This window comes from Rhinichthys klamathensis, unplaced genomic scaffold (genome assembly GCF_029890125.1).
Source record: "Rhinichthys klamathensis goyatoka isolate OS25496 unplaced genomic scaffold, OSU_Roscu_1.1 h1tg000011l_1, whole genome shotgun sequence".
NCBI classification, from domain to species: Eukaryota; Metazoa; Chordata; class Actinopteri; order Cypriniformes; family Leuciscidae; genus Rhinichthys; species Rhinichthys klamathensis.
In genome coordinates, this window is record NW_026606564.1 from 1,430,001 (window position 1) to 1,447,066 (window position 17,066).

Consider the following 17,066-nt stretch of genomic DNA (forward strand, 5'->3'; position numbering starts at 1 on the left):
ACGGTTGACTGGCGGTGGAATGACTGACAAGACAGCCAGAGAGACAAACAGAATATACTATAAGCTAGATAGTTAGACAGACAGATAGACAGAGAGATACACAGACATACAGACCAATAGACAGACATACAGACAGATAGATAAATAGATAGATAGACAGGCAGACAGACAGAGAGATACACAGACATACAGACCAATAGACAGACAGACAGACAGACAGACAGATAGATAAATAGATAGATAGATAGATAGACAGGCAGACAGAGAGATAGACAGACAGACAGGATAGACAGGATAGATAGATAGATAGATAGATAGATAGATAGATAGATAGATAGATAGATAGACAGACAGATAGATAAATAGATAGATAGATAGACAAACAGACAGGATAGACAGACAGACAGACAGGATAGATAGATAGATAGATAGATAGATAGATAGATAGATAGATAGATAGATAGATAGATAGATAGACAGACAGACAAGATAGATAGATAGATAGATAGACAGACAAGATAGATAGATAGATAAATTATAGATAGATAGACAGACAGTAGATTATAGATAGGTAGATAGACAGACAGACAAGACAGACAGATAGACAGGCACAGATAGATAGATAGATAGATAGATAGATAGATAGATAGATAGATAGATAGATAGATAGATAGATAGATAGATAGATAGACAGACAGACAGATGATAGATAGACAGACAAGAGTATTGAAAAGAAATTTAATATATATACTTCTTTTCTGGATGCATATAGGCCATTTGGAAGCATATTTCAAAAATGTAAAAACAACATCCTGAGGTTGAAAACTTTCTCAATAAAACTTCATATGCTGTTTTGCAACAGTAACCAAATCACGTTGATGGCATTTTCTCACTGTGTAAGCTGTCAGCTGATTTGCATTTTTTTTGCAGTCAAAGCATTTCATGCCAACCCACATAATAACAAGAACTTCCCACTTAATGAGCATGTTTTAACAAAAATCATTCAGGGAAATCAGTCCTCTGAAACAATCTGTAAACTCCTCCGACCCACCAGCAGTAACTAGGATGGCTTAGCGAAGGCTCAACTGACCAAGGTTTCTCCTGTGCATGAAATCACACAGACACACACTTACAGTGATGGGACAGGTTGCTCAGGTCTCCTGGTGTGGTGCTGGATGCCTGTGTTGACCTGCGCTCTGCTGTAGTATTAGAGGAGATGGCCGCTTCCTCTGGGCTGGAAGTGAGGAGTGATGAGAGAGTGGTTTCAGCCACACTATCGGACTGAGAAGTCACTGCTCCAGGGGACTCTGGTGCCCAGCCAGCTCCTGTCTCCGCAGTGTTGTTGATGGGGACAGTAGATGTTACGGCAGTGTCGTTTTGGACTGGTGCGACAACGACAGGTTATTGGTTAGTCAAAAGTAAATACAAACATGTCGTCAAGTTAATAAAGCTTTGCTCAGCTCTAACATGCTGTCCTAAATCAAGTGGGGGGCTAGCGAGCACTTAAAGGCCCCCTGAAATTAAAATGTCCATTTTTTAGCTTTTAGTATGAATCTGTTAGCCTTAAGGTTATGAATAAGCTGGCGTGTTCCAAAACAATGACAAAATTTCGCATTTAGGAGATATACGCATTAAAAACACGGACTTCAGCTTCTCATCACATCTTCTGTCCAATCAAATGCTCTCTAGAAGCGTCCCGCCCCCTATTCTATAAATACCACCTGGCCAAAGCGACTATTGACACGTCACAGAGCAATATGGGTTGGAGACGTGTGTCCGGTTGCTCAAACACTCAAGTTTTATTCCGTTTTACAACTGTACGTTGGTTAAGAATGAAATGGCTAGAATTTATTCACACCTCTACTTAACTATTGAATCCAACGTACAGTATCAGCGCTCGGATTCGCTTCCGTGGTGCTGTCGAGTACGACTTGCAGTCTATGAGGTAAACTAAACGCTATTAGCTATTTGAAAAGGGGGAGGAGCTAAGGCAGGATTCAATAATTCAATAAAGGCTAGAAACACCCCTGTTTAAAACTTGCATATTGTGACTAAATCACAGTCAATCAGAAGACATTTGATGTTTAAAGTGAGAAATCAAGCAATCAACAAATCATTCTGTTGATTGATGTGGTTAGGACAAAACTCCTGAAGAACTAAAACTAAAACTGGATGTGGTCATGTCCCACCTAGCCAGGACACGGTGTAAGGCACAATGTGATGAGCTCACCGGGTACACATTGGCGTGTGTCAGGGCTGAGCTCCTCGCCGTCAGGGCAAGCGCAGGTGTATTTGGGTGAGTGTTCGCTGATCTGAGGAGCTCGCAGACAAAGGAAGTCACAGCCTCCGTTAGTCACGCCGCCCAGGTTACAGCTGTCAGGAGCTGCGCACACACACACAATGATTAATCATCCATCAGAGGACACGACACAACCATCATTCTCTGAGCCATATGGGTCAAACACACTTCATCTTCAGTCTGTGGAGACTTAAAAACTATGATTCATTTTTAACAGTAAACTGTTGATGTTTATTGTTTTTGGTTCCAGATTCTGATGTCAAAATGACTTACATGCTGATTAAAACACAAATGGCAGGCGAGATGGATCACAAAAGGGAGAAATCCGATTGTGGGTGGATTTCATAAGGTGTATTAAAAACTTAATTTAGTACGCCATTAGTCAAAAATGTCAAAATAAAGGATGACAAATTAATAAATATAGCTGATCTGAAGTCCACACACCGCCAGGTTGGCTCAGCTCATGGAAAACCACAATATCATGAGGGTCATTGAGGTGCTCGGCAAGGCTGGTCACATCCTGTCCTGTGAGTCTGTTTGCGCTGTAAACGGCCTCCTTCTCACGGTCCGTCCAGTACACCCGATCCTGAGAGACACAAGAGTCAACACAAGACTTTTACTTGTCCTCAAGAAAAGAAAGGGAAATTGCTAGTTGGTTGCTAGGAGGTTCTGGGTGGTTTTAGAGCATTGCTAAGGGGTTGCTAGGGTTTCCTGGGTGGTTTTAGGGCAATGCTAGGTGGTTGCTAGGATGTTGTGGGTGGTTGCTAGAGCAGATCATTGCTAGTTGGTTGCTAGAATGTTATTGGAGGGTTTATAGTGTTGCTATGTTGCTAGGGTATTCTGTGTGGTTGCTGTGGAATCTGAGATGGTTTCTATGGTGTTGCTTAGGTGTTCTGGGTGACATTTAGGGCATTGCTAGTTGGTAGCTGGGGTGTTTTGGGCGGTTTCTAGAGAATTGCTAGAGTATTCTGGGAGGTTTTAGAGTGTTGCTAGGGATTCTTGTGTGGTTTCTAAGAGATTGCTATGGTGTTGTAGGTGGTTTTAGGGTATTTCTAGGTGGTAGCTAGGGGGTTGTGGGTGGTTGTGAGAGCATTGTTGGTTGGTTGCTAGAGCTTGGCGGGTTTAGAGTGCTGCTATGGTGTTCTGTGTGGTTGCTAGGGTGTATTAGGTGGTTTCTAAGGTGTTGCTAAGGTGTTCTGTGTGGTTTGAGGCTTTGCTAGGTGGTAACTAGTGTTTTGGAGGCTTTAAAGTACTGCTTGGTTGTTCTATGTGGTTGCTAGGGTGTCTTAGGTGGTTTCTAAGGCGTTACTAGGGTGTTCTGGCTGGTTTTAGGGCTTTGTTAGGAGATTGCTAGGGTTTCGTTTTTTTAAGGCATTGCTAGGGTGTTGTGGGTGGTTCCTAAGGCATTGCTAGGTAGTTGCTAGAGTGTTCTTAGGGGGTTTAGAGTGTTGCTAGGGTGTCCTCAGTGGTTTATATGGTGTTGCTAAGGTGTTCTGAGTGGTTTTTGGCCAGGGGTCCTCAAAGACATTGGGTCTCCCCTCTAACACAACATGCATGATGGCTTGTGATACAGTCAGCAACAGATGCAGTCAGCAAACATAGTACTCAGAAAATAGCAAACGCCACTTAAAAAATGAAGAGGAACCCGGCAAAGCACCTCTTCATCAATCTGCTTGCATCACAGATATTGAAGTTTGCTTCAAACAATGAAAATCAATTCAAAAAGGGCAACCTGGATAAAACAAATAACTACCTAGTGCCTAGTGCCTAGGCTGCCAAGAAGAATTTCCGCATTAAAAAGTTACACATTCTTTTGTGTGGAAGCTCTGTTACTGGGGTGAGATCCACAGCAGGATCCTCTGTCCAAACTACAGCTGCCACAACAAGACCATTAATTCTGCGGCTGATGTGTAGGTGTATAAGATAACAGCCCTTCAGCATTCAGTCCGCCTCTGCTGTGAGATCAAGTCAATCTTAGATTAGTGTGCTCACCACTACTTGAGCCATGCTTGTGTGAAAATACTATAATCCTCTTTCTTCCTATCATATCCCCCACCCAGAACCCGTCCCCATGTTACCATGGAGACCACTGAGCTTAAGCAGCAAAACAATAAAGGGAATTGTCCCATATTAAAATACAATACATCATTGAAGTAGGATGTTGTACATGAATAATTCTGAGCATGATTCAGTTTTACATTTAAAGTGGCTTCAGACACAGCTTCAATCAATTACCACAGCATTTCACAGCCCATAGTAGCCACTCACCTACACATGCCACTTCTATAGATGTTTTAGTTATAGATGATATATCGCCCAGGGAAATCTGATCTGGTCTTTAAAACTGTAATTCTTGATATCCGAGCTGGATGGCGCCTTGCATGGCTGACACCGCCGTTGGTGTATGAATGAGTGAGTGAATGGGTGAATGTGAGGCAAAATGTAAAGCGCTTTGGTGGCCATTGGGTCTGTGAAAGCGCTATATAAGTGCAGTCCATTTACCATTTACCATTCTGAAGAAAACAAGTCCTGCAGCTCTGAAAATGCTGCCATATAAATAAATCTCAAAGTAGAAAATAAGAAAGGCTTTAATGCCAACTCGGCTATAAGCTACTGACCAAACACACACATTTACCGACTAGCTGGTCACATGTAAACACACACATACAGTTTGTGTGGAAATAGAAGAAACAAAGACACAGGTATTTAGGAGGCTCACTCACCTCGAACACAGCGAGGGCATAAGGGTGGCCGAGTCTCTCGCTGGAGAACAGGATGACTCTGCGATGGGACCCATTTAAATCCACACTGGAGATCAGGTGTAGTTTTGAGTCCACCCAGTACAAGCGCTTACCAACCACATCTGCATTCAGAGACACAACACTACTGTCAAAGATCCTGAACACTGAAGATCACCCTTACTGATTCATAAGAGTGCATGAAACTCAAATGGTTTAGACTTAGAGAGCAAACAACAGAAAGGAAGGACCATAATTCCTACCGAGTGTGATTCCATTGGGCCACTCAATGTCCTCAGACACCAACACCTGCCGATCAACACCGTTCATGCCAGCCTTCTCAATCTTGGCCCTGATGCCCCAGTCAGACCAATACATGAACCTGTGAAGACAAAGTGTTCACCAGAAAAAAAGAAAATAAAAATAAAAATCATTACTGCTACTGAGTTTGAACCTCCATAAATCCAACAAGAACTGATAACAGTGAAAATGCTTTGAGTTGCATGTTGACAGTAATTAAAAATGTACGTGATTTTAAAAAATACATAAAAAATGCAATTCATAATACAGTGACTTGAATACAAATTGATTTGAATATATTTTTTTGGGAGGGTTGAAAATGTCAGGGTACAACTGTCTTGATGCCAAAATGAATAGAAAAGCATCATTAAAACAATGTAATTCTTGAAAAGACAACCTTATTAATTAGTATTCTTTATTTACTATTATAGTAAATACTAATGTTTTGAATTGTCATTTATTTTTAGGTTTTCCATTTTTATTTTTATTTAAGTTTGTGCTTTTGTCATATATGTTTTATATTTCTAGTTAATTTATCATTTATTTTGTATTTCAGTTTTAGTAACTTTAGTACTTCAATTTAAACTTTGTTAATTTTAGTTAGTTGCCAATTGCTCATTTTCTCTTAGGATTTTTTAAGTTTAAGTTTTTACTATAATATTTAGATTTTTTTTTTATTTTATTTTATTTCAGCTTTAATTCAATTAACAGAAAACTTCCCACAACAATTCATAAAATTGTTACCAGCCAACTTGTGATTGGCACCGTTTCATATACTCGTCAATACTGCCGCTTGGCGAGTGTTCATTTTACATAACATTTTTAGAGTCATTACATTTAAACTTTTCTTGAAAATGGTATTTCAAAGCCAAATTAAAACCAACATGAACACAAAGATCAAATTTCTAACTTGCCAAATTGATTTGAAACTAGATGTTTAAACGATTTTTCTCTTCACTGTCGACACTCTTTATTTTTTGTCAGAGGTGAAGGTAATCGCAGAACAGTCTTAAATGACTTATTAAACTAGGTTTGTCTATTTTGTGCCATTCACTATTGTGATTAAACAACAGCATGTTTGCAGCTGAGTGGTCAGGTTATCTCTACTGATTAGTAGAATTCAATAACATTTCCTCTGTTATACTCCACAGCCTCCATGTGCATGTCACTGAAAGCTTCTCTTATCATCTCAGTGACCTTTAAAGGCAGTCTGGCCTTTTGTGGTTTTGTTTTTTTAGACTGGCAGTGTAGAGTCTGATATGTGCTCACCCTCTCTCTGGATCCACAGCGATGGCCCGTGGTTCGCTCAGATCGGTGTTGATCAGCACGCGTCTCCTGCTGCCATCCGCTGAAGCCACAGAGATGGTTCTGTCGCCCGAGTCGGTCCAGTAGAGGTTGTGCTGAACCCAGTCCTGCGCCAGCCCTTCAGGGGAATGCAGATCCGAGTCGATCAGAGTAACGTGTCGAGACGGGTCGCTCGCCTCGTGGATATAAGCACTGCAGAGACGTGCAGACAATTAAAGGTTCTGCTATTAGACACACTGGGTCCACTAGTCAAATCAAATAACCTCAGTTGTGATCGTTTTATATATCGTGACAGAATGAGGAAAAATCCTCTGTCCACAAAGATCTAACCTGGATCACTGCAGAAACGAACATTTGTGTTCACATCCAACCTAGGATTCTTCAGAACTGCCCTGAAAGTGACTCAGAACTGACACTTTAATCTATGGTTCCATGAAGAACCTTTAAGTGGAAAAAGGTTCTTCTATGGCACTGCTATGAAACCCCCCGAATGGAACCTTTATTTTTTAACAGTGTTTGTATCGAACAAAAAGCAGACAAAAGCTATAAGCGAATGTAACATGACTTTTTTTGCACTGTCAATAAATGTAACATCAGTGACTGTACATGTTTTTTAAGCACATTTTAGAAATTGTATTTAGTTCTTGGTTTTCATTCCAATCCAGCATTTATTCCAAAAATCGCGTAAAAATACTCCCAATCAAAAGTTGGGGTCTGTAAAAAAAAAAAAATGGTACATTGCCGTAAACAGCAATAACCATAAACATAATCATTTTGTCTGACACTTGATGAGAATCATATTGCTCCTTATATTTACAGTATAATAATAATCAAATATGTTCTGATTGTCTAAAATCGCTTTCTAAGGCTATGTTTAGACGGAAACGATCTGAAGAGAAAACGCAAAAGTGGCGTTGCGTTATCACTTTTTATTCTGCGTTTAGACGAGCGTTATGGTTGGGAAATCCGCGTGCATATGGTGATGCAAAAGTGTGTGAAATTCGATGTATCCACTCCAGGCGGCTAGGTGGCAATGTGAAGCACTGCCACACAACAACACCAATATCTTAGAATATTTTGTACAACTGCTGAAAAGACTCTTGTATGTTTTTCAGAGCTGCTAGGGCAACTTGAAGGTCCGACGTATGGAAATAATCTGGCAGAGAGGCAGATTTGCGTTTTTACCGTTTAGACGGGAACGCAACGGTGGAGCGTTTTTAAGATTTCCACTCTGGACGGTGGTTTCACTTTTTTGCGTTTTTAAAGGAGCTGTATGTAAGAAATTTATTTCAATTAATCATAAAATGGCCCTGAAATGTCACTAGACATTAAGAAATCATGTACATTTCAAATACTTATATCACTGACAACAGTAGTCTGGCCAGGATATTGTCATTTAAAAAGTGCAGTTGCAGCCCTCAACTGATGTTGATGTTGTCATGTTGTGTTTTGGTCTGATGCTCCACCCTCCACCTATCTACCAATCACGAAGTCAGTAGTGTTGCGGCATCCGGGTTGCCAGCTCTGCTCTAGTTACCACAGCTGCAGCTCGTCACGTTCCTGCTGGATCCTGCAGCCGATCTGGCAACCTCGAGTCAGGGAGGAGGGGGAGGGGATACACCACTCTACAGTAATTTGAAAGTGATTGCAGTACCAGTTTTGGCCACAATCTTACATACAGCTCCTTTAAGCCCCCAAAACGCCGTTGCCGTGTAAACGAAAGGCACATCCGATAAAATATTTTTACGTTTTCACCCGGAATCGATCTCATGTAAACGGGGCCTAATACCAAGGGGGTAATCCATCGACCGGAAGTTGAAGTTGAAGCCGGCCGGGTGCTGCCATCTTGTAGCAGAACTTCACTTGCATTAGCATTTCCATTGACTCCCATTCATTTTGGCGTCACTTTGACAGCGAATAACTTTACATCTGAGGCGTTTAAAGACTCCATTTGTCCATTATTTATTTCTAAAGAAACACGACAATGTATAAAGGGCTCCATTACCTTCTATGTTACACTATGGCCCCGTAGAAACAGTTTTTGTAAAAATAGGCTAACGATTGCGTCATAACCACTCGACTCTCTGTCGCGCTGTACAGAAATTACCGTATAGACAGGAGGAGAAGCTCGCAGGCAATCGGGGGGACGTCCCGTCAAGGGAGAAGCCCATAGATAATGAGTCCATAAAAGCAACGGAATACTTACTCCTGCTCACTCACGCCAAAGAACTCTTTGCTCAAGTTCCCCGTCTCTGCAAGATTAACGTTGGCAATTTTCACGCACAACTACTAGAAGATTTACGTCTGTCAGACAGGTTGCTCACGTCATCAAGCTTAGTTTGAGTCGGTTTGAGTCTGCGCGTCAGGAACGGAAGTGCTCAAAAATCGCTAAAAATGGGCTGAGTTCCAATGAGATGGCTCTGTCCATTTCTTATACTGTTTATGCCTAGTACTCAAACTGAACTTTACAGATCACATGATCTTCACACCATCTGACGTGTTCATAAGTGTCGCAGGTGTCTCAATAAAGTAATGCCCCAACTCATCCTCATAGCCTTCTATTATCAGCTTCCATATCATCCCGAACTAGTTCAAGCTCACAGCGGAGCAGTTACGGCTAATGACTTTGCACTTTATCCTCAGTTATAAGTCCAAAAGAGACAGACGACAGACAGAGAGAGAGGGCAGGGGCAGAGTACTGCCATTTAATAAGATACCATATCATTTTGGGCAGCCACAGAGGTGTCTATTATTAGGAAAGTGAATGTCCCCAATTAGCAAGATCAAATGGAATGTGCAATTAGGAGGAAAGAGATGGACTGTAGAAAAATTAGTCAAGAGGTTCTTTGGGAGTTTTAAATTAATTTGTAACAGGGCTAAATGGCAAGAGTCAAAATATATCCTGTATTACATTTGACCTGATGCCTACACAGGGCACTTTGAAGGGAGAACAAGCATGGTAATGGCAGTCATGTTGCAGGCTCATTTCAAACCGTGTTCAAAATAAAAACTTTTCCGACGCCAAAACTTTTTTAAAGGGATCAAATGATGGACACTTTACTCCCAAGATTCTGTGTGATGCATCAGAGACTCATTCATTTTTTTTTTTAAATGGCGATATTATAAAATTCTTACTATCGTCAACTATTTAATACACTTTTTAGCCCATTTGTATTTTGTTTTTATAACTTGTCAATGCTGCTGTGCCTGTGATTATACTGAAAAATCACTGAAAAAAACTAAATTTTTCTGATGAAAGTGTTAAAAGCACACACATATTTAATATTTAAATAAAAACAATATTTAATATATCATTATTATTTTAAAAAATATATATTTCTAATTATTGCTGTTCTTTTGAACTTTCTATTAATCAAACAGTCCTGCTTTTTTTTTTTTATAATAGTTTCCACAACAATATTAAACAGCACAACTGTTTTCAACATATGAATGTTTCTTGAGCAGCAAATCTTCATATTAGAGTGATTTCTGAAGGATCCTGTGACACTGAAGACTGGAGTAATGATGCTGAAAATTCAGCTTTGCATCACAGGAATAAATTACAATAATATTTATTAAAAAAGACTGTTAAAATTATAATAATATCTCACAATAATCAAATAAAGCAGCTTTGGTGAGCATAAGACCCTGGACTTTTGCAGATTACTGTGTACATACATATTCCCAAGGAACACAGGCTTTTGAACAGAACACCCACATAATATTTGTTTATGTAATATGGCAGTTAAAATGTTTCTTAAGTGCTGTTTTTCTGCCTCTCTGCATCTCATTAGAATGATTTCAATGGTGTGCTGTCTAGAGAGTAAGTGTGAGGGAGAGATATGTAAATAAATGGAGCCGTATCTCCTGAGTTCAAAATAATTAACACATCACAAGCATGTGAGGCAGCAATTTACTGTTAAATGAAGCCAGGCTCTCATAGTAATGGCCACGGCTCCCTTTTAAGTGCACAGCCAAACAGTTTCCATTTTTACAGCATAACTAAAAGGTCAACATGAGGTCACCTGTATATTTTGTGTTGAAAACGATCACACCAGAACATGCGGTTGGCAGCGACGTCTATATCAATGGCCACTGCATTCTTCTGAGTAGGAACCACCTGTGTGTAGTCCCTCTTCACCAGGTCAATACGCCTGATCTCGTGCCTGTTCGTGAACATCAGGTAAGGGCTTTTTCCTACAAAAAAAATAAAAATACAAGGACAGATGATCACAGAGAGTAATAGACGATTTAGGCTTGAAACAGAGAGATGAATTCTTCAGAAAATTGCAAATGATAAAAAAAAATTCTGAGGTTGCTGACTAAAATATTTATTTAAAGACATAAGGAATTCTTTAAGGAAATATTATTATAAATAAAATAATTTATTACAAAACGTTTACACACAAACACACACACACATATATATATATAATCTGTCTTCCAACTTGACAAATAGTTGTCACAATCATTTGGATGCATAAAAATTAAGGTAACATTTAATGATCTTTAAAGACAACTGACTAGATGTATCTTGCAATTATTCACACTGTCTTTTCATCTCATCTCACTTAATTTCAACTATAAACTCATATTCACAACTCAAATAAATATTATTTGAAAAATAATAATTTTGCTGAGGTGCTTCAGATTTTGCTGTACGATCAGTTTGTTTGTTTTTTTACAAATTGAAAATCGTTCGAAACTATTAGAGAGGTAATCAGGAGCATGTCACAGATACCGCTGATATCATTTAACCTGTATGCAATCCGGAATATTCCTGTAGAACTACGTTAAATGAACACTATGATTCATAAGTAACAGTCGGCATAAGCAGTGTCTGCCAACGATAACAAATACACAAAGCCATTTGCAGAGAGAATGGCATATTTAACATTTACATATACTGTAGATTGAGAGCATACATAAAGATCACAATAACTCCAGTCACAGAAAGAGAAGCAACAGCCCTCTGTGGGATTCACTTATCTTTATCCTTCTTAAAAACTGTTAAGCATTGCATTTCTTCAGCTAGATCTCTACATCACACACACACTGTATGTCAGAGCGCCCCGGGACTGTGTCTTCTACTTGAAGGCTGATGAGCCGTAGAGGGCACCGGAAGTAGCAGTCAGATATGTGATAAGATCTAATTGGACTGTCTGCAGAAGCTGAATGAAACGTGCTGGCAAATATAACAAAAATTATTTAAAGAACGCATATCCTACATTGAGGTCTAATGTAAGATGACCAGCTGAAATGGGTCAGTGTAAAGCGTCAATGTTGGGCTGCAAAGAGCTTCTTTCTCCATTGATTTTATTTTTAAAAATTAAATACATATGTATACATAATATGTAATATATATATCATGCATTTGTATATTTATTTATTCTACATACTGTATATTACATATATTATACTCTTAAGCTCACCAAGGCTGCATTTATTTGATCAAGAACTACAGTAAAAACTGAAATATTATTATAATTTATTCCTGTGATTATAAAGCTGAATTTTCAGCATCATTACTCCAGTCTTCAGTGTCACATGATCCCTCAGAAATCATTCTAACATGTTTAGTGATTCGGTGCTCAAGAAACATTTCTTATTATTATAGAAGTGTAAAACAGTTGTGCTGCTTAATATTTTTGTGGAAACCGTGATACTTTTTTTTCAGGATTCTTTGATGAATAGGAAGAACAGCATTTTTTTTTGGGAAAAATTATATTTTTTGTAACATTATAAATGTCTTAACTGTCACATTTGTATTAAAGGGGAAGTTCACCCAAAATTACTCACCCTCACGTCGTTCCAAACCCGTGAGACTTTTGTTCATCTTCATATTTTTAATAAATTCGGAGAGATTTCGGTCCCTCCATTGACAGTCTACGCAACTACCACTTTGACGCTTCAAAAAGTTCATAAAGAGATCGTAAAACGAATCCATAATTGAGCGGTTTAGTCCAAAATTTCTGAAGAGACACGATCGCTTTATATGATTAACAGATTTAATTTAGGCTTTTATTAAACCATCATAAACATCTGTTTGTATAGAATATATCTTACCCTCAGCTTTACAGGTCTTGCTTACGGGGTCCATCTCATACCCCGGGTGACATTCACACTTGAAATCCCCTTTCAGGTTGATGCAGATCTGACTGCAGGCATCAGGGTTCTCACACTCATCAATATCTGCAGAGTAAACGCACGGATACACTGCAGATGAATATCATGAATATCATGGCTACATTGTATGCTACAAAGGAACAACATCTCTTCTCCTGTCTCGGAGAGCAGATTTTTAAATCATCGTGTGGAAACTTATTATAAGTGGCGTCAGCACACTGAAATGTACATAACCTGGCACTAGCGAGTTGTAAAATTTGAAAATGATTAGTGCAACTATTAGTGCAGTAGTCTATTATATCAGCTTTACTTTTACTGGCAAAGTCATCTCATCATTGAGTCAGGCCTGACCTCCACATGTCCTCTTGTCCAGCAGCTTATAGCCAGCAGGACACTGGCACTCGTATCCAATGGGACGATCCACACAGATGTGTGAGCAGCCTCCGTTGTTTAGCAAACATTCATTCAGACCTATGAAACAGAGAAGGGATGTAAGTTTGTAAACACCCTAGATGGAGTGACATTTTGGACAACACAAATGTCAATTTAAAACAATAAAAAACAAAAACAGATTTCCCTTGTATTAAAGCATAAGAATGGAAAAATGAAGTATGCTTAATTGTACTGAATGAGCAATTGTAGTGTAGGCTACTTAAAAAAAAAAAGGATATTTAAAAAAAAAACTGTACTTGCAGATAATACAATATTAAATAAATATGCCAAATTGAAAGTTGTCATTTAAAGTACACTTTAAGTCATTATGTTTTAATAATCTGTCATCATGCTTTTTTACACTTATTTGTATGTGTCGTCGACTATACTAAAGCACATGTAAAGTGCTTGACTAATAATTTTAACTGTGTCATTCGATATAACATTTATAGTTAGTATATTTTAAATGTACTAAATTGCAACTTCATCATTAGTATTACACGTGTGTAATTACAGATCATTTTAAATACATAACATACAAGTTTCAACAAATGACATCAAAGTATATTTCAGTTTCCCATAAATTTGAGAGTATCCTTTTAACAATATTTCAAAGACAAAATAATTATCAATTCCCATATAAAGATGTAATTAAATCCTACTTAAGTGGGTAGGAAAAAACACTCTAAAGTTCAGTTAATTGCATTTAATATAAATTTACATTTTAAATGCTTTTTTTAATTTAATTGCAATTAACATGCAATTAATCAGTGTCAGAAAACATAAAATGTAGTTCGCACTTAAGTACATATTTTTAAAGTATAATATTTTGGTAATAAGTGCCCTTTTTAAAAGTTTGATCAAGTGTACTTCTTTTTCACATGCAAGAGATGATTTACCACATACCACATTTAATTGAATGCAAAAAATACAAGCCATTTGAAAACAAATTTCACTTGTATGCAGTGCAATGTTAATATACTATGTTATAATAACAATTTCGTTTTTTTTTTGTAACAGGCAATAATTAGTAATAATACAAGTAATAGTATTAAGGCAATGTAGTTAGTAATAATAACTTCTGCTAAGTATGTTGTTTAGTAATATAACTTAAACACATTTCCATATTGCCAGAAAAAATTTTTGTATCACTTCAATTTGTTCCACTTGTTTAATACCATTGGGGCTTCATTAGGCTATTGGAAAACCTGGAATGCTGGTTCTAGAAACATGATCTAAAATCACACATTAGTCATTCGTTTTTTTTTCTTTCATCCAGCAATCTGTGTTTGAGTGAGATTGGCAGTATAAAAGTGAATACATCCAGCACAATTACCAGCTTCGTGCCTCATCAACATTCTCAAGGGTCCGTTTTAAAAACACACACGAGTGCGAGTGACATTACAGAGAGAGCATTAAGGCGGCGTTGAAACTTTCAGGCTCTGAATCATCTCATGACTCAGTCTGTGGAAGCTAGTGTTGCATTATTTGCAGTTGAATCCCAGGAACATATTGTGTCTGAGAGCTTGAATGAACATATTGAGTACTCTGTGGACAAAAATTTAATGAGGCAAAATGGAGACGGCTATGTGGGCCAGAAACGAGCAACAGTGTGCTTTCGCTTTCTTTGACCAGGTGTTCTTTCTAGCTCTCTGAGTTTATTAGCAGGTGCTGGCATCCTGACAAAATACATGGAAGTGAACAATTTAGGGCAAGGCAATGTCGCTTGGAGCCAGCCGTATGCCAAATGAGCAGCAGAGGCGCCTGGATTAAAGAAGACACAGAGGCCATTAAGACAGAGTTATGAGCTCTTTCTCTGGAGACTGTGATTATTGTAGCACACGGGTGAAGGTGGCATTAATGGGAGGAGGATAAGGGTGCAGGTTTGGTGAGGAGACACACATACACACACACACACACACGTGTCTCTATAACAGCCACAACAGGCCATCATTCCTCTTTGATGCTAATGCATTCTTTGAGACTATGGAAAGCTTTTCTTCTATTCATCAGAGGAAGATGGTGATACGTCAGCTCTGCCCCAGATAGTGCTGGGGATATATGAGTGTGAAAAATATCCTGTTTTCTCTTCCCTGCAAGAAGATTGCATAGAAAGAAAATAAAGACGTTTGACTCCAAAAATTCAAAAAGAGATATTTGTGTTTTTTTGCCAATGCCTGTTATAAGTTTATAAACTGTAAAAAAGTAATCGTTGAGAAAGCTTAAAAATGCGATGCAACCCCATGCATTCAGATTTTTAGTTTCTGGCAAATATTTGTCTTGAAAATTGTGCTAACTAACCTTACTTTGGTTTTTCAAAGTAAGGTTAGTAAGTAAGGTAAGTAAGTGTCCTGTAGTAAGGTAAGTAAGTGTCCTGTAGTAAGGTAAGTAAGTGTCCTGTAGTATCTGGGACCAATAAGTTAGCAGCAGATCCTTCAAGTCTTGTTAGTTGATCAAACTTCTTGGTTAACAGATGCTCAGTTGGATTGAGATCTACAAGCCACCGGCTTGTTGTCATTCCACAGTCCATCCTGGCACACACTCACATGGCCGTCCACGTGATGTAAAAGAAAAAGGGACTCATCGGACCAGGCGATCATCTTCCACTGCTCTAAAATACAGTTCCAACACTTGCATGTCCATTGTAGGCACTTTTGGCGGTGGACAGGGGTCATCATAGGCATCATGGTCTGCGGCTACTGTGTGTTGGGACACATTCCTCCCATTAACATCATTAAAATTTTGTGTGACTTCTGCCACAGTTGACCTTCTGTTGGCTCTGACCAGACAGGATAACCTTTGTTGCCCTCATGCATCGATGAGCCTTGGGCGCCCAACACCCTGTCGCTGGTTTTTGGTTTGTCCCTCCTCTGACCACCGTTGGTAAATTCTCACCACTGCTGAACGGGAGCAACACACAAGCTTCGCCATTTCAGAGATACTCTGACCCAGTTGCTTGGCCATAACAATTTGGCCCTTGTCAAAGTCGCTCTGATCTTTATTCCTGCCCATTTCTCCTGCATCCAACATGTCGATTACGAGAACTGATTGTTTGCTTCCCATCTAATCTACTTAGACCTTAATATGTGACCTTTTTAAGCGATGATCAACAATATCAGCTTCACCTGTGACTGGTCATAATGTTTTGGCTCGTCAGTGTATATAGTTTTATAGAACAATTAATATGTGAAGTGAACTATGCAACCATTGTTTTAGAAGGTGCAATCAGCTTACAAAACAAAGATATCTGGGAAATAATGTTAGAATGTTGGATATAGCCCTCAACACTTGACACACAAACCCCAAGAACGATTGTAAAACTTAAAAAGTGTCTCAGATGTCAAATTCTTCCAAGAGCAAATAATCTGAACTAAACTATCCACATTAATTTAACAGCTCTTTGCTCTGCAAGTCAACAAAGAAGTTTCTTACTGCACTCCTTCTTGGGTTCGTCCGACCGATCCTTGCAGTCCTTCACGTTGTCACACACCTTGCTGCCGTCAATGCATTCCCCATTCCTGCAGAGGAACTTCAGAGGTCCTTCACACTTTGTGGCTATAGCATGATGGGGGAAAAAAGACAGAAGATGCTTACAGAACAGATGGCAGGTGATTTGTTAAGTTGATTTCAATTTTGTTTTGTTTCCTCTCACATTAGCATAAAAACTCAGAAGTCCTCAGTGCACAGATATAGACTGGCGTTTTAACAGACGTGGGTCATTTAGGTGAAGTCTCTGCACGTCTTCCGAATAAAAGCCATTTTCAAAAGGATTGGCCAATTTATTTCCACACATGAAAGCTTATTACCGCTTAGACACAGCCCTCTTTGAGCAGGACACGCTTCTACTATGGGGAGACAGGTCTGAA

General features: G+C 38.9%; 1 protein-coding gene across 2 annotated transcripts in view; it reads right to left on the reverse strand.

The window, feature by feature from the left end:
- LOC130096897 (low-density lipoprotein receptor-related protein 8-like) overlaps positions 1-17,066 on the reverse strand; it is an 87,365-nt gene that overhangs the window by 6,169 nt on the left and 64,130 nt on the right. For both annotated transcript variants that reach the window (XM_056263598.1, XM_056263590.1), the window contains exons 7-16: positions 16,633-16,755; positions 13,120-13,239; positions 12,709-12,834; positions 10,668-10,839; positions 6,607-6,834; positions 5,301-5,419; positions 5,023-5,162; positions 2,744-2,885; positions 2,231-2,383; positions 1,134-1,382 (exon numbers count right to left, since the gene is read on the reverse strand). In XM_056263598.1, coding sequence (XP_056119573.1) covers positions 1,134-1,382; positions 2,231-2,383; positions 2,744-2,885; positions 5,023-5,162; positions 5,301-5,419; positions 6,607-6,834; positions 10,668-10,839; positions 12,709-12,834; positions 13,120-13,239; positions 16,633-16,755 — 1,572 coding nt within the window. The remainder of the gene's footprint in view (positions 1-1,133; positions 1,383-2,230; positions 2,384-2,743; positions 2,886-5,022; positions 5,163-5,300; positions 5,420-6,606; positions 6,835-10,667; positions 10,840-12,708; positions 12,835-13,119; positions 13,240-16,632; positions 16,756-17,066) is intronic.